At 44.2% G+C, this 21,982-nt stretch overlaps 1 protein-coding gene across 4 annotated transcripts in view; it reads left to right on the plus strand.

Moving 5' to 3' along the window:
- The first annotated feature begins 392 nt into the window (after positions 1 to 392).
- Positions 393 to 21,982, plus strand: part of PGM5 (phosphoglucomutase 5) — a 119,091-nt gene continuing 97,501 nt past the window's right edge. Inside the window, exons 1-5 of one of the 4 annotated variants that reach the window (XM_039545548.1) lie at positions 999 to 1,135; positions 4,302 to 4,445; positions 6,663 to 6,933; positions 14,784 to 14,946; positions 18,768 to 18,914. In XM_039545548.1, coding sequence (XP_039401482.1) covers positions 6,931 to 6,933; positions 14,784 to 14,946; positions 18,768 to 18,914 — 313 coding nt within the window. In that variant the 5' untranslated portion in view covers positions 999 to 1,135; positions 4,302 to 4,445; positions 6,663 to 6,930. Of the gene's footprint in view, positions 1,136 to 4,301; positions 4,446 to 4,682; positions 4,701 to 6,662; positions 6,934 to 14,783; positions 14,947 to 18,767; positions 18,915 to 21,982 lie in introns of those variants that run through there. The other 3 variants (XM_039545549.1, XM_039545550.1, XM_039545547.1) reach the window with 3 other exon arrangements.

The raw sequence follows: 21,982 nt of genomic DNA on the forward strand, positions 1-21,982 counted from the left end.
CTTTAGGCTTGGCAGTTCATACCCCTGGCACCTCTGCTGCATCAACTCTCAGGGCTTGATGCATGGGAAAAAAAATTGTTTGAGCCCCAGCACCTATTTCATCACAAATTAAGCAGGGGACACAGGATTTGATTTCGTGCTACTCTTACGTTCTTGAATCTCCCGTAGGCTGCCTTGGAGGCCCTCTATTCCCCAGTTTCCCTATCTGTCTTTTCCCGAGCTCTCCTGGGTCCCTCCTTAATATTTGTGAAGCCCGGTGAGCTTCTCAGATGGGAGGTGCCGCAGAAGTGAAAATTCCCATGACATTATTACTGATCTGACACAGCGCTGCAGCACTCGGTGCTTGAAATCCCCAGCTGTTCAGCTGCTGCGATTTCTGAGCCACCAGGGGTTGGGGTTGCTGTGTGCAAGAAGAAGGAAAAGCTCCAGGGCTGACAGTACGTGATCCCCTGGAACAAATGCGTGACGCTCAGCCCCCCACGCCTCCAGTTACATCTCTGGCAGGGGAAAACAATTCTCAGCTTCTCTTTCCAGGGTTATTTTGGGCTGGGGCAAAGCTCTGGCAAGCCCCTGGTGTCCTTGTTCAAAAGGAGGAGCCAGTTCGCCGCCCAGCGCGCAGTGGAGGGAGGAGCCCCGGGGTCTCCTCTGCTCCCGGCTAAGTTTCCCGAGCAGTGTTTGAGGCGAGAGTCCGCCGAGCTCGGGCCGGGGCAGGGCGAGCCCAAGGCGGCGGGGGCGGCGCTCGCTGCCGAGGAGCTGAGGCGAGGCGAGCCCCGCTCCGGAGGCAGGCGGCCGCGGGGCTGGATTAACTCTCGGCGGCCGGTTCCGTGCGGACGCGAGGGGACTGGGAGCCGCTGGGGGGGCGGCCGCGGCAGCGATGGAGGGGAGCCCCATCCCGGTGCTCACGGTGCAGACCGCCCCCTACCAGGACCAGAAGCCGACGGGCGGCGGGGGGCTGCGGCGGCCCACGGGGCTCTTCGAGAGCCAGCGCAACTACCTGCCCAACTTCGTGCAGAGCCTGCTCTCCTCCATCGACCTGCGCGACCGCCAGGGCTGCACCATGGTGGTGGGGAGCGACGGCAGGTACTTCAGCCGGACCGCCACCGAGATCGTCGTGCAGATGGCCGCGGCCAACGGGGTGAGCCAGCCGAGCTGCGGCTCCCAGCCCTCGGCACCCCCCACCCACTGCCCCTCCGATCCACCTGGGGCCTCAGCACCCCCCCCGGGGAACATCCCCTCACTGGCCCCCATTGCGCTCGGAACCCCCCACCCACTGCCCCTCCGATCCACCTGGGGCCTCAGCACCCCCACCCCCCGGGGAACATCCCCTCACTGGCCCCCATTGCGCTCGGCACCCCCCACCCACTGCCCCTCTGATCCACCTGGGGCCTCAGCACCCCCCCCCCGGGGAACATCCCCTCACTGGCCCCAATTGCGCTCGGAACCCCCCACCCACTGCCCCTCTGATCCACCGGGGGCCTCAGCACCCCGGGAACATCCCCTCACTGGCTCCTTGCGCTCTGCATCCCCACCTACTGCCCCTCTGATCCACCTGGGGCCTCAGCACCCCTGCATCCCTTCATTGCCCCCTCATGCACTCTGCATCCCCACCCATTCCCCCTCTGCTCCCCTGGGCCCTCAGCACCCTCTTTGCATTCCCTCACTGCTCCCTGGGCCGTAAGCACCACCTACCCATTGCCCTTGTGCCCTCTGCTCCCCTGGGGCCTCAGCACCCCATCTCTGCATCCCCTCATCTCTTCCCCCTGTGCTCTCTGTACCCCCCCCCACCCATTGCCCCTGTGCCCTCTGCTCCCCTGGGGCCTCAACACCCCCCTCCTGCATGCCCTCATTGCCCCCTGTGCCCTTGGTGCACTCTGCCCTCAGGACCCCATTGCCCCATGCCCTGTACCCTCTGCATCCCCCACATCCACCCACTGTTCTCCTGTACCCACTCACCCCCCTTGTTCTCTGAACCCCCCTACCCACCCAGTTCTTCCCCATTCTCCCACTGAGTCCTTGGGTCCTCTGCTTCCCACTATCCACCTACTTGCTACAGCCCTGTGGCCTCTGCCTCTCCCTGTCCCAGTCCACCCTTGTGCCATTTGCACCACCATGCCCCGATCCACCCACTGCACCCTTATGCCTTCTGCTCTCCACTAGGCACTCACCCACTGCAGCCCTGTACCCTCTGCTCCCCACTATCCACCTATCCATCAAGTCCTCATGCCCTCTGTGCCCTGATTCTGCCATTGCAGGTCCATGCCCTCTGCATCCCCTGCATCCCTCCATTCCCTTCGGTGGCTCCTCCTGCACTCATCCACCAACAGCAAACCCATGTCCTTTGCTCCCACATCAACCCACTGCACCCCTATGCCCTCCATTTCCCCATGTCACCTCCACTCTGCAGTCTCTTGCCCTCTTTGCAGCCCCATGACCTCTGTCCCTCATGTACCCACTGCACCTTTTGCATCCCCATGTCCTTTGCTTCCCCCAGCCATCCTGTGCAGCCCGGGGTACTCCACTTCCCCACCATCCACAATCCTGTGCTGTCTGCTCCCCCACCTGCCCACTGCAGCTCTAGGGCTACTCTTGTGCCCACTGCTCCCCTTGTCTATTCACTGCACCCACCCATCTTTGTGGCAGTCAGGGGTCCTGGAACAACTTGTGCAGTGGGGGTGCTGAGAGCCATTAAACCAATCTGTAAACTGTGTATATAATGGAAACCACTTCAAGCTAGGGGGTGCAGCAGCATCTCCAGCACCCCTAATTCCGGCACCTATGGTGGCAGTGTTCTGTATCACGCACACACTGCCACCAATCTATCTAATCCCTCCACTTACTGCTAGCGTTGCCAACCCTCCAGAATTGGCCTGGAGTCTCCAGGAATTAAAGATTTATCTTTAAAGATTATGTCATGTGATTAAATCTCCAGGAATACATCCAACCAAAATTGGCAACCCTACTTACTGAACCCCCATTTTCTCTGTGCCCATCCACCAAAAGCATTCCCGCACCCTTTCCACTGTCATCCCTATGCCCATCCACATAATGCATCTCTATATCTTCTTTTGCTCCTTCACACATTACAACCCCCTTATTCCTCACCGTCATCCATCAGCCTCTTGCAGTCTCACTCTCCTTTTCCCCTCCCTGTCTGCACTCATCCATGATTTCCTCCTCTCACTTTTCATCCTCACCTCCCTACTCTAACCCTCCATTCTTTCCCTCTTCTTCACATGCTGCATCTGCCCATTCTCTCCCTTGTCTGTCCTGCCACCCATTGCACCCACGTTCTTCCTTTTCTGAAACCACTCTTCCCTCTTTAGCACCCCTCCACCCACTACACTCTTCTCCCCACTACTGCACCGATTGCATCAACACTTATTTCTCCCTACACCATCCTTTGCCCATCCGTGGTCACCCTTCTCCCACATCCTTCACATATTACACCCACGTTTCCTTCTTGTCAAAGATCTGAGCCATATTTCTCATCCTCCTTTTCCATGTTTAAAACCCTCCTTTCTGCACGTCTCCTCATTATTTCCCTTAGATTTTTATCTCCAAATGACAAAATGTAGTGTCATGACTTTATGGGGTTAGCTTTAATTTTAACCGTAATTTACTACTTGAGTAACAAAGACGCAGAGACATGCCCATAAACCCACTTATCAAAGGCAGTAATTTCCTCTGATTTACCACAGATGGTCTGATGAGCATGTATTGCTTTCTTTGTCTCTAAATGTTATATTTTATTTTGTTGTGGATTTTAATATTTTATGTGCTGGCGATAAAACAGATTATTTAAAACTGGGAGGAAAATGTTTCAGTTGTATTTGGCTCTTCATCTCAATCCAGAAGGAATTTGTATTTATTAGTATTTTAATTGTATTGTGGTAGCACTCAGTTGTGCCACTCAGAGATCAAGGCCCCATTGTGCTAGATACTGTAATATGTATGATGAAAAGGTGGTCCGTGCCTCAAAGAACTTTTAATCTAATATCACAGGCAAGTGGTAATGAGAAAAAGGAGCAGCCAGAATTAGAGACATCGTGTAAGAAGGGGGAAAATGCTTTTAGATGTGGGTGGTATTGAATAGATACTAAAAATGTAAAGGATTGTTACTTGTAATCTGACCTTTCATATGCGTATCTAATGCCTGAGCTGTATGCCTAATGCCGTTTGATATGCCCTTTAGGATGTGCCGTGAGACTTCAGCAGGGTAGAGATTTTTTTTATGTATAACGAGGGTGATCCTGAAAATCCACAGAAGCAGTCTTATCATGCTCTTTGACTCCTTATTTTAGACTGAGATTGGTAGGGAAGCTGAGAAATGCTTTTTGACTCTGCATGAGAAAATTGAACCCTGTGGAATGACTGAAGATTCAGTAGGTGTATATCAAGTTTATACTTATTGCAGGATGGATATTTTTCAAGAATGCGAAAGTGAAGTAAGTTTTTTATTTTTCACAGTCAGAGCACTTACATGTTTTGACCTTGTGCTGTGTGTATATCACCATGAAAATAATTTCTTCTCTATTGTTTTTAGACCTAAATGTATGGGAAAAAGACAAGAGTGTCAAACAAATTATTTATAATGACTAGTGCTGCAGTTGCTTGCAGTACATTCTGCTCCGCTGTCAAAAATCTCAGAGAAGCATAAGATGATCAATTCTTCTGATGAATTCTTTCACATGTACAAATGGGTACATATATTTATTCTGGAGATATTGGTTATGTAGCCTTGAAATTTCCACTTAAAGCGGGACCAAAATCCTTCTATTTTATATTATAATGATTTATTAACTCTCCAAATTTGTCACAATAACTCTTCGAGAGAGTTTAATTTTTTATGTAATCTTTAGTAGTAATTTACTAATTTTTGCAGAAAAAACATTATGAAAATTTTAAACCTGTTTTTCAGTCCTTTCTTTGGGTTCTTTTAACTTTGAAAGTAAAAGTTGTACACATTTCAAATTGTACCCAGTAATTCATCTTTACAATATCTCTGATGTGACGTTAACATTTAAAAGTTATTTTGGTGAAAACATATTTTAGAAATGAGTTTAGCAATCAGGAGCTGATAGACGAGAGAGATTTTGAAACAGACAAGTATTATGTGTAAAGAGCTTACTGGAGGAGGGCACAGGGCTCTGGGCAGTGAGGGACTTTGTGAAGTGGCACAGGAAGTATAGGGCATGAGCAGAACTCTGGGGAGGCATGAGGATGAAAGCATCTGTGGTGGCTAGCCATGGAGGAGTGTGCAGGCTGTGGAGGCAGGCTGAAGGAGGCTGTGGGTAGGCATTTAGGATGACTGTTGGAGGAAAAGGCAGCAGAAAGTAGCTCTCTCTACCATCACTGCACAGAAGACCTGTTTGGGCTCACCAAACAAGGGAGTCCTGGTGTTCTGAGCCAGGAGCAGGATGCTGCAGCAGGAGCTCTCCTCTCGTGTAACCTAGCTGGCCGCTACGGCCCAGATCCACAAAGGTCACCTACCTTTTCATTGAAGTCAATGGACATTAGGAGCCTAAACATCTTTGTGGATCCGGGTCTAGCTCCGCAAACACTAGTGTGAGCCAGCTAGCACCTTCCCTTTGGGAGAACCAGGAGTACAGAGGAGGTGGTGGCCATGAGGCCTAAGGGGCTGAGGAACCAGGAGGGTGGGCACCAGGAATCAGAGGAGCTGGAGGATCAGGGATTGGTGAACCAATGGTCCAGGTAGCACCAGAGGTAAGACTTCCTGTTAGCCAGATGCCTGTGTCCATAGGTGCCGACTCTGTGGGTGCTTGAGGCTGGAGCACCCATGGGGAAAATTAGCAGGTGCGCCGCACCCACCGGCAGCCAAGCCCCCCCACTCGATCACACCGCATCCCCGCTCCTCCCTCTCCCTCCCACCCAGTGCTTCCCCCTGCCCCTCACTGCCTAAGAGCTGTTTGGCGGCACTTAGGACTTTCCGGGAGGGAGGGGAAGGAGTGGGGACGCAGCGCGCTCAGGGGAGGAGATGTAGAAGAGGCAGGGCAGGGCCAAGGGTGAGGGAGGATCGAGCACTCACTGGGCAGAGGGGAAGTCCGTGCCTATGCCTGTATCCCTGCCTATTTCTCTCCCATCCCTTCAATCTCCCTGTCACATCCCCCATTTTGCCCTCCCTTTTGCACTCCAGCACTCCTTTTGGGTCTTCACTGGCCATTCTTACCAGGTCAGTTTGACAAACTTACTGTGCTTTGTTGGAGCAGAGCTCCCCTGCTGAATTATGGGAAGTTTTGCCAGACACAGAGTTTGCTCTGTTAATGTCACTCCAAGTTGCGTTTGTCAGGGGGCAAATTTCTCCTCACAATTCCCACACAAACCCTTAGATATAAGGTTACTCTGGTACATTCCCTGACAATGAAGTCATTACAACTCCAGGAGACCAACAGGTAAGGCTACACTGACATTCAAATACCTTCCTGCCTCCACACACAATGACTCTTCACCTCCACAGCAAACTTACACCTCCACTTCCTCTAATATCACAGAAAGCTTAATTACTTTAGATTTTTGAGCTAATACTAACAATATACTGTATACTTTTACAGTGAAAATATGTCTGCTGGTAAAGTATCTTAACCTTTCTGGGGACATAGCTAATTTATCATCATATCAGCTTGGATAACTCCTTGTGTTATTAGCCATGAAAGCAGGGGAGAGAAAGGGATCACTCCTGAAGGCAGAAGAGCCCCCTCCTTGGGAGAGAAGGAATTCACTCAAAGGAGAGGCACTGGTGTTGCAGGGAGAGACGTGAGCTGCCCCTGAGAAGGATCAAAGGAAACCTAGGGATGCCTTGATGAAATTGTATTCAGAGCCTTTACCCAGGCCAGAGTTCCAGGAGGGTGTTGGCCAAATTGTGCTGTCAAACTCAGCTTGCATCTCTACCATGGAGGAGGCACAGCCAGTCCTATGGTAAATCATGCCTCCAGTATGTAAAAATAATAAAATATTTTCTTTTATCAGCTTTAAATGTGTTGTCATTCAGTGGCCTGGATGCCCCCTTGTTCTTGTTTTGTGAGTCACCCAGCATTCTGTCTGTGGGCCCCACTACAGGGCAGCCATAATCTGGCCCACTCAGCATGGTAGCCAATGTATACTTCGTTTGATTCTTAATTATGTGCGACCAGAGTAGGGATGGGTTAGCCTGCAGTGGCTAGCTGCTGGTTGTGCTCTTGAGCTGCATGTGGAAGGCCCATATGGGACCGGCTAGTAATCACATCCTGCAGAGATACCTGGCTGATGGGTCTCTTTTCCCAAAATCCAGCCCAACAGAACCAGGATGCTGTGATTTGGCCGTAAAAGCAATTGCAGGAGCAGAGAGAATCATGTCCCGCTTTCTGCACCTGCTTACTGCCTCAATAGCCATGTGAAAGAAGCAGTCTTTACAGTGCTATGAGGTAGGAGAACCACCATAGGCATGATCTTGCTTTCCTGCTCAGCACTGCAATGATTTTGTGCTGGTGTCCTAAAGTCAGAAGGAACCAGGGTGAAAGCCCTCCACCCCCATCTATTGTGATGTGAACAGCTGATGATTGGCCAATTCCTGATTCAGAGTATATGATAGGTTTAAGTTTACAAATGGGATCACTGGGCAGATAGGAACCCTGCAATGCAGTTCATGGTTTTTCCCCCGTCAGCCCCCCGTATTGCATAGCAGTGTTCCACAGAGAGGGATGTACTGCCACACTTAGTAATGCTTGAGTTTAGCAGTTTAACTTGCCTGCCCGCTGCCTTGGGTAGTTTCCAGTTGTCTTTTTAATACAACATTGTTTGTATTTTCCATTATCTTCCATGTAAACCCTGCTGGTACTGTATAAATAACTAATACTATCTCTGCCCCTCTAGCATGCTGCTCGGCCACACAAAAACAGGGGAGGCCATAGTAAAAGATATGAAAGCAGAGATCCACAGTGTTCAGGACATAATCTACTTGCTTCATGTGTTTTCAAGCTTAATTGACTGAAGCATGTGAGAGATTACTGGGAGAATAAAAAAAAAAGTGACTCCATGTTAATCTACTGTATCGTCTGAAAATGCACAGCTGCATGTGGCAGCAATGCTTAAAAGTAATCTGGCAAAGTATTTGTTAGGGTAGCCATTCTTTCAGCCTTAAGTTTGCTAAAAGTCTGGTCTTGCTGCAGATGCTATATACAAAATGACAGAAACTAATATGGAATACAATACAGAGTGTAGTATTATAAAGAACTTTAAATGATTGTAGTCTTGCAGCAGTTGAAATCTTTGCGTGCCAGAGGTACGCTTTTCATGCCATAGCAGTATCAAATAATGTGAGGGGCGTATTATCTGTGCTTTAATTAGAAATGGGTAAATGAGCACCAGTTTGACTTTTCCAAACCAGATTATTAAATGTCAGGTCAATAAATCTGAGAATTGATTATTTAAAGATTAAAAATTAAGTGTCAGTTTAATGTTTGCTTCTGACACAAAACATGCAGCATCTGAGACAAGAGTGTGTGTGAGAGAGAGAAATACCTGAGTGAAGAGGCTCCATGGGAATGACTAATATGCAAGTGCTGCTTAGTTCTTCGCAGCCTTCAGGCCTTTTCACGGGGGCACTTCAGAGCTTCACACAAGGATTCAAGAGACGAGTTCTTTGCAGTGGGGATCGTTATTGATACACAGCACAAATACTTAGCTATCTGAACTTGTATAGTCACTTCAACATCATTAGTGTAGAAATGAGATCCCTGTATTCAAGGGTGCTGGAACAATTTGTATAGTGGGGGTGCTGAGAGCCATTGAACCAAACTGTAAACCCCATATATGATGGAAACCACTTCAAGCCAGGGGGTGCAGCACCCATAGTTCCAGGACCCATGCCTGTATTACTTCCTGAGAGCAAGGAATTTACTCAGATTAATGTTAATAATAGGAATTAAAGCATCCACTTCAATGGGAGAATAGAATCTGCAGTGTCAGGTAAACAGAAATACATATAAATTACAAAGCAGTTAAAAGATCACACTGTATAATACATTAATTGTGCATTCTGAGTCATGTTGAATAGATTTCCTTTGTTTAATATTAAAATAACTTGGTTTTGTGTACAAAAACATCAAAACAGAAAACTTCTTCAGGAATATAGAACTGGACATATATGTTGATGTAATCTACCCTGATCTGCAATAGATATGCATTCATAGTTGAACACTTCCATAGATTCAGCCTTGTTCTCATGCATTTTGTGAAGTATAATTCCCGTCAACTCCCTTTGGCTTGTATATATGCAACTCTGTTTAAAAGCTGGCACACATCTCTGACAGCTGTAGTTGGAAGATTGAGTCATTGCCATAGATGGCAGCCGTTCTACATGCTTCATTATTTTTTAAAATAAAGTGTGTGGGGGGGCTGAGATGCAAAACAGACATTTTAAATATGTTTTCCACATGCTTCTGTGTTCCTTAAAGAAATATTCATACATAAAGAGTTGTGGAGGCTAGCAGAAAGTTTGTTGCACTCTGTCAAGCAATTCTGTGTATTTTCTCAAACCCCTCAGGGTTATTTGGCAGTTGTGGTTAAGTGACAACACCAATATAAAGATCTTGAGAGAAGTGGCATGCTTTCTATAAGCAGCCTCACAGACAGAAAAGAAGCCATAAAAGGACAGAATCTAATTCAAAACAACTCAGAATTCTATTTCTTTATTTCCGCTTATAATTAGTTGCACAGTACTGGGTGGAATAAAGCAGTAGGAGGTGTAGTAGTAAAAATGCTGGCCTTTCCTCTCACAAACCTGGGTCTAAAACTGGTCTGAAATGTTTATTTAGATTCTGATGGTTTCAGCTCGTCTCCTGGTGGATGAAGTTTTTTAACCTGTCCATTTTCTAAGGGGAAAAAAAAGCATCTGTCAAAAATCAGGCCACAATAAATGGAAGCAATTTTGCCCTGCAAAATAGCTTCCTTGTTCTGTCTCAGAGGGATTGTATTTCAGCAGTTATGCATAGGGAAAGTGGAAAGTGTTTGTGAAGCAGTTTGAAATCCCCAACTGTCAGTTAGTAAAACATCCGTTTCATTTCACATTGAATGAACTAAAATGTCCAGCCTGGAAAAAATGTACTTTTAGTACTTCCCCCTATGGTTTGTTAATCAGCAGTGAAGTGACAGCATTTCAAATGTTGACACTTGGAAGAAGACTGCTTTATTCTGCCATCTGGAAGAGGTTGCAGGGGAGTCCAGCAGTGATACAGTTAATTCAAAGGCTGATAGCATCTGAGAGAATCCCACAAAAACAAATCGATTCATGCAACTCCAACAACATGCACAAATGACACTCACTGTAAGGTTTAGGAATAAATAAAGTTGTGTTCTCCCACTCTCTTGCTGATAGCACAAATGACCAGCTGTGTATATATGTAGTACTTGCACTAAGTTCCACATTTGTGGAGGCTGATTTTAATTATTCAGTTTTAGGGCCATGTATGGAAGGGCTGATCTCATGAAGCTGGAATAGAAAGCACATTGTTCAAAACATCTATTAAGCAGATGCAAAATTCAGTATCAAATATTCATATTAAAGGCACATATACTGCCTCCAGTATGTCTGATTAAAAACAAGTTTCTGTGAAAAACTGGTTTTCAACAGAAAATTGGGATTTTAACTAAATGAACATTTTCACAGATAGTGTTTGCTTTCCATGGAAACTTTTGATTTTACATTGAAAAAAAATAAAAAAAACCCACACATTTTGGGATTTTTATTTTGTTTGCTTGGGGACAAAAGCTTTTGTTTGTTTTCATCAATATTTTCTGCAGGATTTTTCCCCCCAACCAGTTCTAGTAGGGTAGATATGTATTTTGTTAAGGAATAAAACACTCTTTGAAGACTTTATGTAGTTAATAAACACCACTTTGAAATCTTTTTTCTTTGCCTGCCTCCCCCTCCCCCAACAAAAACATGTACAGTCGCCATGAATGTCAGCAGCATAAAATTGTGGGGGGAATGTGAGGTTAATATCCCAAATCTCAAAATAGAAAGATCAGTTAATCAAATGTAATGTTCTGAACAGTTTAAAAGCACAAAGCTGTGATGGACAGTGGAAAACCACTTGTAAGAGTTGAAAAAAAGTATCTTGTGCTTAGTTTAGCTGTCAAACATTCATTCCAATTTACATAATCTGTTTTTTGCTAAAATAATCTACAGACGCACACATTAGGTGAGTGAATTTCTAAGCCTTATCAAAGTACAGCTGCACAGGTTTTACAGAGCTGAAAGGTCCCAGCTGTTGAACTGTGTCCAAAATGAATGGAGAGTCAGGGTTTTTCCACCTTCTACAAATAACTGACCCAACAGCCAGTAGCAAAAGTTGAATTAGCATCCAATTATCTCTGTCACATTCCTCAGAGAGTTCAAATACTTCAAGATACAAAATTCCAAAGTGCTTGGCACTGAAAAGCTGGGGAACTTTTTTTTTCCAATGTGATATATAACCAAGGATCTCTGTTGAAAGAATTTCAGGGAGGACCAGAGTACAGGAAGCAGGGTTCCCTATGGAATGCAGTGTATCCAACATCTGTAATAGAAGTGACTTGCCATCCTGCTCACTTTCCTGGTGTCTGATACCATACCATGAGTTACAGTTCCCTATTGCAGCTGTAACTAATACTATTGAAGAATAAAGACTTGATGGTGCCCACAACTTTGATTTGAAAAGATGTGACAGCTTCATTTCCTATTTAATCATGAACTTTCCTTTAAGAAGCAAAATAGAAAAGAAGCAACATTGCTTTGTATACTTTTCTCACAACCTTCTGAGATTCATTACCTAAAACCAGGGTTTGTTCAGAAGGAAAAGTCTCACTAGTACTAGCAACCTTTACAGTGTTCTGGACTATGTCTCTCAAATGTTTTGGGGGTGAATCTGGTTCCAGGATTTCAACCCTAGTCTTTTGCCCATCCTGTCTGTCTGCCTCTCTTCTTTAATTTTTCATCTCTCTCTATCAGTAAGTTTTCCACCACTTCTTCCATCATAGACTCATAGACTTTAAGGTCAGAAGGGACCATTAGGATCATCTAATCTGACTTCCTGCACAACGCAGGCCACAGAATCTCACCCACCCACTCCTGTAACAAACCCCTAACCCATGTCACTTGGGCCCAGGATTCACTGTCCTGGCCTACCAGGCTTCCTCCTGGCTCGGGACCCTGTGGTTCCGGCTTCAGGCTTCCCAGGCTCCTCTCTGCCTTTAGCCCAAGAGAGGAAACGCCCAGTTACCTCTTTCCTGGATCTGTCCCTGGCCTTCCCTCTGCTGCTCAGTGCTCCCTTTATTGAAAGCCCAGCTCCTCCATAGCTGGTTTGATCACCTATTATGCCTAATACTGTGCGTAAATGACTCCTGTTAACCCATGGTTAACCAGTGTGAGGCTCATACACCCGATCACACCTGCCCTCTGTTCTCCCTTTCTCCATTCCTCTCCATAGGTAGCACTCTCAATTTTTCACTTCTAGGCACTTCTATATAGATCTGGTTGGAAAACTGAAAAAAATGCAGATTCAGCAAAACTGCAACTTTTTTGTAGGAAAGGTCAGTTTTGACAAATTTCTTGACACAATTTTTAAAAAAAAGGTTCAGAAGTGTTGAAACGTACCATTTTAACATTTTTTAAATCAAAATGTTTGGTTTTCCAGTTCAAACATAAAAAGATTTTGAAATTATTGAAATGAAACTTTTCAATTGACCTGAACCAATTTTGCCCCCCAGATTTTTAGTTCATGAACATTTTTGAAATATTGACTTTTCATCCTAATTCAGAATGGGAAACATTTCCCAAATTCTGAAAATGTTTCATGAGATGGGAGAACTGTTTCCCGCCCAGCTCTACATCTGTACTCTCCTTCCTTCCTCAAGCACTCAATCCTACTATACCTCACATTCTCCCCTTTGTCTCTCCACAATTCAGTCTTGCATGCACACACTGAGGACCGTCATGCGGGGAGAGGGAGCTGACGAGGGCCATGACAGTTCTTTCCGCATGGAGTGGTGGGCAAGTTAAGGGAAGCATGTCTCCTCTTCTGTCCTTCTCTGCCTTTAGAATGGGAGGGAAGGGAAGGGCAGGGAACAGATCTTAATATAGAGGAGACAAGATAAGGGACATCTCTACTTCACTGTATGCTGCTGCTGCTTCCCATGTTGGTAGGAAAGATGGGAATTTCAATTGCTCCCACTTCAGTTTCCTGCCTGGTGAATCCCCATTTCAGCAGCCGATGAGGATGGGTTATCTATACTTTCCCCAAGCCAGAGAAGGGGACAGGAGACAGAGGTCTCCTGCTTTTAGCAGGGGAGGGGGAGCTGTACTCCTGTACTACCTTTTCTTTTAAAGAGACACTGACTGACATTTTTAAAATTAGTCTGTTTAAAAAAAAAAAATCAAGCCGGCAACGTCCCTTTAATGTTCTGCATACAAATGCCTCATTATTCGTCTATGGCATTAACGTCTCCCACTGGTTTTATCATCTGCCTGTTTCCCGTTGACTAGAACTCTTTTATAAAATGCCTGTACGTATATTTATGATTGATTCCTGGATTATATTTATATTGAGCTGAAACTGTAGTGTCCATCTAGGGATGAGAATAAGGTTTTTGAAATTGTAACCTTGGGGTGGATTTTCACTTAATACTGACTGCGTTGAGTCCATGTTTAATAACTGCCCCCTAAAAAGTTGCTGTATTTTAAGAATGGACAGAAACTTCTTGTGTTCAAATGTAGCTTGGGGTTCACACTTTTTTCAACAGGACTAGCCAAAGAGTGACCCTGCAGGCCAAATGAAGGTCACAGTGTTCTACAGCCAGGGCATTGGTGTCCTTGTCTTAGATATAGAGGTATGACTCACAGAGACTGTAGGCGCTAGCATACAGTGATCTCCTTGATCCAGCTGAAAGGCCACTCTGTGAAAGGCAGTTGCTATCTGCTCTCCATTATGCTAATTAAAGCCCCAACCCTGCAATCAGATCCACAAAGTTGACCTTTGCACTTGTGTGAGGCCCCATAGATTTCCATGGGGCTCTGTGTAGGTGCATAGTTCTGCCTATGTGTATCCAATAGCAGGCCTGGGGCCTAAATATCGTTCTTGGCAAATGGCCTGTGTGACCCTCCAAAGTTTGGGTGCCCCTGCTTTACTGTCTACTGTAGACCAAATCCTGCTCATTGACTTCAGTGGAGTTCCTCCTGCTTCCCAGCTGTGTAAGTGAAAGCAGAATTTGGCCAATAGTGTCTAAAAAGTCTAATTTGTGTATATTTAGGTATAAGTATGCTATCTAAATAATAAAATAGTTGGTGCCAAAATGCTTTACAATTTGTGTAAGTTAATTAAGTATTTCAGCAAATTGCACAGGTGAAGTTAATGAATTTTTACTGAGGATTACATTTTTTATTTTTTAAAGTTAAGGTCAAATTCAGTCCTACCATATATTAATATAATTTGTATCTTTGTAAGAAATATTTGTTTACGAGGAGTAGCCAGTTTGACCACATATGGCTACTTCACACTATTAAATTCAAAACATTGTCTGTCTCCAACAGAGGTCTAACAGATTAACTCCCAGAATTCTTAGTTATACAGTAGTTGTTCCAGAGATAGCTTAAATACTGGCATTATAGGTCTGGGCTTCCAGCCACATTGGGAATTGAGTCATGTTTCTATATATTATATATAGGTATAATTATTTAGCAAGTTGGTAACATTCAGAGATGAGATGCAAGCATCACTCAAATGTAATTAGACTTATTTTTCTGGTGCATTTAGATTGGAAGACTGGTTATTGGCCAGAATGGCATCTTATCCACACCTGCTGTTTCATGTATTATCCGAAAGATCAAAGCAGCTGGCGGAATTATTCTAACAGCTAGTCACAGTCCTGGAGGACCTGGAGGAGAATTTGGAGTCAAGTTTAATGTTTCCAATGGAGGTAGGTGTTTTTATAACACATTACATCACTGTATCTCAGAAAGGTAGAAATAGGTTGATAAGGATAGCCAGATGGTTATAACTATTTATGTTTTCCTGTTATATGGATTTTTCAGTGTTAGTAGAATGCTAAATAGTTTTCAATATTAGGAGAGGTTTTGTTTATATATATTTTTATATGAAAAAGAATCTAATATGCCCTGAACCTACACCTCTCAGTTAGTTCAGCTCCCTCTGAAGTCAATAGGTGTTCTATATACAGAAGGGCTGCTGGATTTGTCCTCCTGTTTTTTAGACTGTATTTAGTCTGTGTCAGTGGATGTATGATAGGTAGGGCCCTACCAAATTCATGGCCATGAAAAACACATCACGGACCGTGAAATCTGGTATCCCCCTGTGAAATCTGGTCTTTTGTGTGCTTTTACCATATATTATACAGATTTCACAGGGGAGACCAGTGTTTCTCAAATTGGGGGTCCTGACCCAAAAGGGAGTTGCAGGGGGTCACTAGGTTATTTTAGGGGGTTGCAATATTGCTACCATTACTTCTGCGCTGTCTTCAGAGCTGGGCAGCTGGAGAGAAGCTGCTGTTGGTCGGGCACCCTGCTCTGAAGGCAGTGTCCCACCAGCAATACCGCAGAAGTAAGGGTGGCAATACCATACCATGCCACCCTTACTTCTGTGCTGCTGCTTTCTGGGCAGCCAGAGAGTGGCAGCTGTTGACCGAGGGCCCAGCTCTGCAGGCAGCAGTGCAGAAGTAAGGGTGGCAATACTATACCATGCCATCCTTACTTCTGTGCTGCTGCTGGCAGTGGCTCTGTCTTCAGAGTTGGGCTCCTGGCCAGCACCCGTCGCTCTCCAGCTGCCCAGCTCTGAAGGCAGCGCTGCCGCCAACAGCAGCACAGAAGTAAGGGTAACAGTATTGCAACCCTCCTACAGTAACCTTGCAACCCCACCCCACAGCTTCTTTTTGGGTCAGGATCCCTACAATTACAACACTGTGAAATTTCAGATTTAAATAGCTAGAAGGGCTGGGAGAAGGACACAGCCAATCAGGAACCACCAGTTCAAATTAAGAACACTTGCATTATCAAAGGGGAAGTGGTGGGTGAATCTGTGGCAGGAGATGAAAATCTCAGTCCTAAACCAAAGCCCCAGGCCTGGGTCTGGGCCAGGGCCTAACCATCAGACTGCATCTTCATTTAAGTGGTGCAACAGACTGGGTGTTTTGTTTTGAAATGTAAAGGGCCAGGTGGCCAGTTCTTTGAGTTTAACTTTAATTTCTTATTAGAAGACTAGTGAAAACTTGCAGCCTGAGACACCTTGCTCCAGGCGAGCTATCACCCACTTTATGGAACTTAACATTATAAAGTCCTATTCTACTCACATTTCCATCGTACATATCTTGGCATTTGCTTTAAGGTTGGGAGTTTCAAAAGCACCTAAGGGACTGTGCCCTTGTCTTCCTGTATGGGAACAAATTATTTTGGTAGAAGCACAGGGTTGTACTGCTTTAAATACACTGGTACAGTTAAAGTGACATAATTTGTGTGTAGACAAGAGATGAAACTTTAGCTAGTACAGTCAGTCTAGTCCCTCATTTTCTTAAGCATGGAAATTCACCTGTAAAGATCATATTATTACTTTGTTTTATACTTCCATAATACATCACAATAATGATTAATAATACTTTGCACTTACAGTGCTTTTTCATCTGAAAATCTCATGTCCTTTACAAAAGTGAATGTCGTTATTAGAACTGGGCAAAATTTTCAACTGAAATTTGTTGGCAAGAAATGCGGATTCGGTGACACCGAAATGATTCATGAATTTCTGTTTGTAGCCAAAAAAAGAGAAGAATTCTGAAAAAGTCAAAATATTTTGTTTCAACATTTGCAAACGTTAGCATTTTGACTTTTCAATTTGAAACAACTTCTTGTTTAGTCAATTTTATTATAAAACCCCCACAACTTGTAAAAATGCTCAAGATCAAAATGAAATGTTTGTGTCAGTTTGAATGAAACATTTAATTTGACCTGAAACACATTTTTATTTATTTATTTAACTGCCAGCAAGCCAAAATATCAGATGTTTACCCAGCTCTATGTATTATCTTCATGTTGGAAATAGAGAAAGTTAGGGCTGTTCTATGCACAGTAGTTGTATCAATTGCATCACACTAAAGGTGTGATGCTAAAGCAGTGCAACTTTGTGCGTAGCCCATGTCTGAATCCCAGAGAGGTTAAATAGCTTGCCTAACATCAGACGTCAAGTCAGTCGGAGAGTCAGGACTAAAGCACAAAAGTCTCATGGCTTAACCACTGGGAAGACTGTCTCAGCAAACTTAAATCCTCTCCCCCCAGAATCTGCCTGACAGATGTGTAACAGTTGAAGTTTTTTTCTTTTGCATGCTTTGGTATTTTAAGCAAAATCCATATAGCTTATTAATCTTTAAAAATAAAACTCTCCTCAAGAACAGATGAGACAGACCAATTATTCTCATTAGTCAACAAGGGCATAATAAAAAGTAATAGGCTTAAGCTGCAGCTGGGAAAATATAGGTTAAGTATTAAGAAAAACTTTCTAACTATGAGAACAGTTAGGCAGGAGAGCAAGCTGCCAGCGGAGGCTGTGGGATCACTTTAGCTGGAAATATTATCACTAGACTAGACACCCATCTATCAAGAGTGATTTAGGACTAATGAAATCTGTCCTGACTCTCTGGAAGGGTTGGAATGAAATGAGCAGAGGTCTCTTCCTAGCTAAATGATCGTATTATAACAAGAAGTTAAGCAATCATTGTGTGTACTGCTACCACGATCCCTTGTACAATATTATGCATTACACCTAACTAATGTGGCATGATTGATACTCTAATTTATATGGCAAAGCTGCACTGAATTCAACAATATTACTGGGAATGGTGTGCAATTAGAAGTAAAAGAGGTGTATGAAGGTACTGAAGGAATGTCTGTAAGGGAGCAGAAAGAATCATTTTTCAGAACTGTGCTTTAATATTATAAATTCGTAGATTGTAAGACCATAAGTGACCATTGTGATAATAAATCTGACCTCCTGCATAAGAAAATGACAGAACCTCACCTAGCAATTTCTGCATTAAGCCCATGACTTCTGTTTGAGCTATAACATCTTTTAAAATACACCCAATTTTCAAAACTAGCAAATCAGTTAATATACAATTGAGATGTGAATTATATTATTTGATTAACATGTTTACTACAGATCAATCTGTATGTTAGCAAATTAAGGAATTTATTTAAAACTCTTAGTTATTTGAGCTTCGTACATGTGTCAAAACTGAACTGGGTTGGACAGCAGAAGTACATTGCACTCTGCTATCCTGGACCTGAATTTACTTTTGACTTTTTAAACACATCTTTGCAGCATTTGTAAAAATGGATAAGCAACTCAGGAAATACCAGTTTTATTTCAACATGCATATTGAGATTTACTGAAGAGTGTCAATGAATGGCAGATTTCTTTAGCAGTACATCCAAATGATCGTGGCTCCCACCTCCCCCCTGAAAATGATTTATTTGTATGCTGTTTTTTATTAGTAAAAAAAAAAATCAGAAAAATATATTCTGGTTTCAGTGTTATATTTCTTCCAGAAATGTATTAACTCTGTGTTTTGCTTTAAGTAGAAAAAAATCTGTATTTTACTCCAGCTGTTTTTTCTGGGCTTGTTTATTTTGAGCACATCAGAGCTGTTTGCAGTCAATTACAATAGAGAACAGATTCTTTCTGTATTTGGAAAGTGAGCCATTGTCAGAAAAAAGCTTCTTAATGTTTGTCTTCTAGGACCTGCCCCAGATGCTGTTTCAGACAAAATCTATCAGATCAGCAAAACCCTTGAGGAATATGCCATTTGTCCCGATCTCAGAGTTGACTTATCTCGTCTGGGAAGACAAGAATTTGATCTGGAGAACAAATTCAAACCTTTCCGAGGTACCAACCTGTGTTTTTATCCAAGCTGTATGCTAAATCCATAGATTCTGTTTATAAAAAGAGTTGCCGCAGAATGACAATAATGTAAGTATTTAAACAGTGCTTAGATTATTCTTCACAATGCCTTAAAACATTAATCCTCACAGCACCCTGCAGAATAGGTAAGTAAATCTTATCTCTATTTTACAGATGGGGAAACTGAAGCTAAGAGTTTGTGTATTAAAGCCCCAATCCAGGAAAAGACTGAAGCACATGCTTAACTTCAAGTGTGAGCATCCATTCTATTACAGTCAAACACTTGCATAAAGCAATTTGCTAGATAGGCCCCAATTCAACAATTCTTAAGTGCCGGAAGGATACTTTTATAACCCCGGCTAGAGTGTTGTTTGACTACACTTCCCCCTCTGAAAAGGTCCATGCCTGAAAGCTGTGGCATGCTCTCCACTCTCAGACTCCAAATATGGAGGCGGTTCAGCACCACATGGGATCAGGTCTAAGTGTACTAGTTAATATCTAAGGCATTGATTCAGCACATGCTTAACTTTAAGCATGAGAGTAGATCCAATGGCCAAGTTGGGTAGGATGTCCTGTTGTTAAACTGTTCTGTAAGTTATGAAGGAATGAGAAATTTGGCTTGTATATGGGATACCTGTACAGCTCAGCCTGATGTGTTAAATAAGTCCCATTCCCTAGATGGGTCTTGGTGTGTCACATACAGCAGCATTTCCCAGTGGGCATGGGAAGGTTTTAGGTGGGTGCAGGCCTAGTGCACTGGGAAGGCTTCCTGTGTGGGTGTGTTTCAGGGCAAGCCTGCTGGCACCCACACTGCAACGGCAGGTCTTGTCCCCTGGGGCTGGGGCTGGCTCTGCAGTCTGGACATTGCTGCTTGGCACATAGGGTCACAGTGCCAGTAGTGCCAATTCAGATATTTCTTGGGGGAAAGGGGAGCAAATTTTCAGATTGGAATTTAAATATACAATAAAAAACAACTTGAGGACAATTTTGCATAGAACTTCAAACCAGTTAGCTTTCTAGAGTTTTACAGTTAAAAACCACAGAGTGTTAGAAACCACAGAGGCGCGCCTGCTGTTCCACCCAAAAGCCACTATGCTCACCCCTTTCTGGGAGCCCCTTTACTATACCCTCCCCAGAGCACCGACTCCCTTACCCTCCTCCCAGCTGGCTTCAGGCTTTCTTGAGGGCAGGAATTTTAGGGTCTTCCCCTCTCTGCCCCATAGACAGGCCTCCTCCCCTGTGATCCAGAGACCTCTTGGTACTAATGGGTAGAGGGCACAGTGGTGCATAAGGGTTACTGGGATCCCTGGGGTCTGGGTATCTACATACTAATTCACCAAAGAGTGTCATGAAGTCTCTACTGAAAGCCTGTGTCACACTGATCATCATCATAATTGGAAAATATGTATGTAGGGATAATGTGTAAGGAGTTATGGATATATACTGAAAGTTATGTTCTTAAGATCGGTGACTTGGGGATGGTAACCAAAAGGTGATTAGGCAAGTTTTCTTTCAGGAAAGAGATGTCTGTCTGGCTATATGTAAACTGTGTATTGTATTGTTCACAATGGATGCCCATATGCAGTCTGAGCTAAATGCTAATGAGGGGATTGTGAAATCTTCCAGAGAGGGAATTTACAGAAAGAAAGAAATCAGCAGGAGGGAGTCATAGTGAAAACTATAGATCTTTGGACTATAACTGGAGGTACCACGACTCACTCTGCATCCTTCACTGAGAAGACAGGCAGGGCTTGTCTTATGAATGGAGACTCACAGCTGGTCTGGCTGTTTGATGCCGGGAGAGAGATTTTGAGTGAGCTACCCTTTATGAGATAGGGGAATGTCTTACTAGTTAAGTTTAGCTCTCAAAAGTGTGTATGATTTTATATGTAACCATTTGTTTCTGTTAATTCTACTTGCTTTGTCTTAAATCTCTGTTCTTTGGTAAATAAACTTCTTGTTTTTACGATAAACATATCTGAGTGCTGTGGAGGCATAATCTAAGGTGACTGGTAAACTGGGGTGTATTGTTCCCTTGTGAGCTGATCTGGGAATGTTATGAGTGGTCTGGTGGATTGGTGTGTGCCTATTGCTAACCTGCACAGTCCTGGAAGGCAGTGCTTGTGTTACCAGAGGCTAGTGCTGTTGGGAATCGACCCACAACAGGCACAGACAAGGCTTCCTCACCCTAAGGGGAGGTGCCTCACAACCCTGGGTACCCCCAAGGAAGCATCATAGTGGCATAGTTGGCAGGATCTACACCCTGTTTGCTGGTTAGTTAAGGATGATGCTCCAGGCACTTTATATACCAGATAATACAGATACTGAGAGATTCACTCATGCAAAGATTGCAGACAAATAAAGAAAAAGGTTATGGTTTCTTATTTTCAACTTGTTTATTTTGAGCAAAGGAAACAGCACAAAAGTAGGACAACCCCCCTTCTGCCGCACAGCCAGTCCTGCTCCCCCTCCCACTCTCTTCCCTCTCATCTCTGGGAGGGAGTTGCTATTGTAACGGGCAGGAGTGTATGGACAGGGCATCTTTGCCCCAGTGGTGCCAGCACAGGCTCTGTCTTCCCCCGCCCAGCCCCATGCTGCAGCTCCCTACCTTCCCCACCCCTCCATCACTTTCCACTGCAGAGTGAATGCAGGGCAGGCTTGATTTCAAATGCGCCCATCCTCTGCACTGGGCTGGGATTAGGTTTGTGAGGAGGAGGCGGCAGCAGAGGAGAAAGAGCAGGATGCTGGCCTATAATTCCTCCTCCCCCACCCCCCTCCAAATTTGGACTTGGGAAGTCACATGAAAAGACAAATTGCAGTTGATGGCTTGCCTTTTTCTTGGTGTAGTTCTTCTCTAGGAATCAATACCTTCACAGCTTTAAGACCAGTCTTGTGTAGTTTGATCCATTTTTATATGTTGATGCCAACTGAAAAAGTTGTCAAGATATTTTGAATGTAAAATGAAGTTTTTCTTTCAGTGTAATGTATTTTATTGAAATACATTCACAGTAATACAGACCCTTAATACATTATGGTCCTGCAATTCTTAAGCA

The sequence above is a fragment of the Mauremys reevesii genome, linkage group 6 (genome assembly GCF_016161935.1).
Source record: "Mauremys reevesii isolate NIE-2019 linkage group 6, ASM1616193v1, whole genome shotgun sequence".
NCBI lineage: Eukaryota > Metazoa > Chordata > Testudines > Geoemydidae > Mauremys > Mauremys reevesii.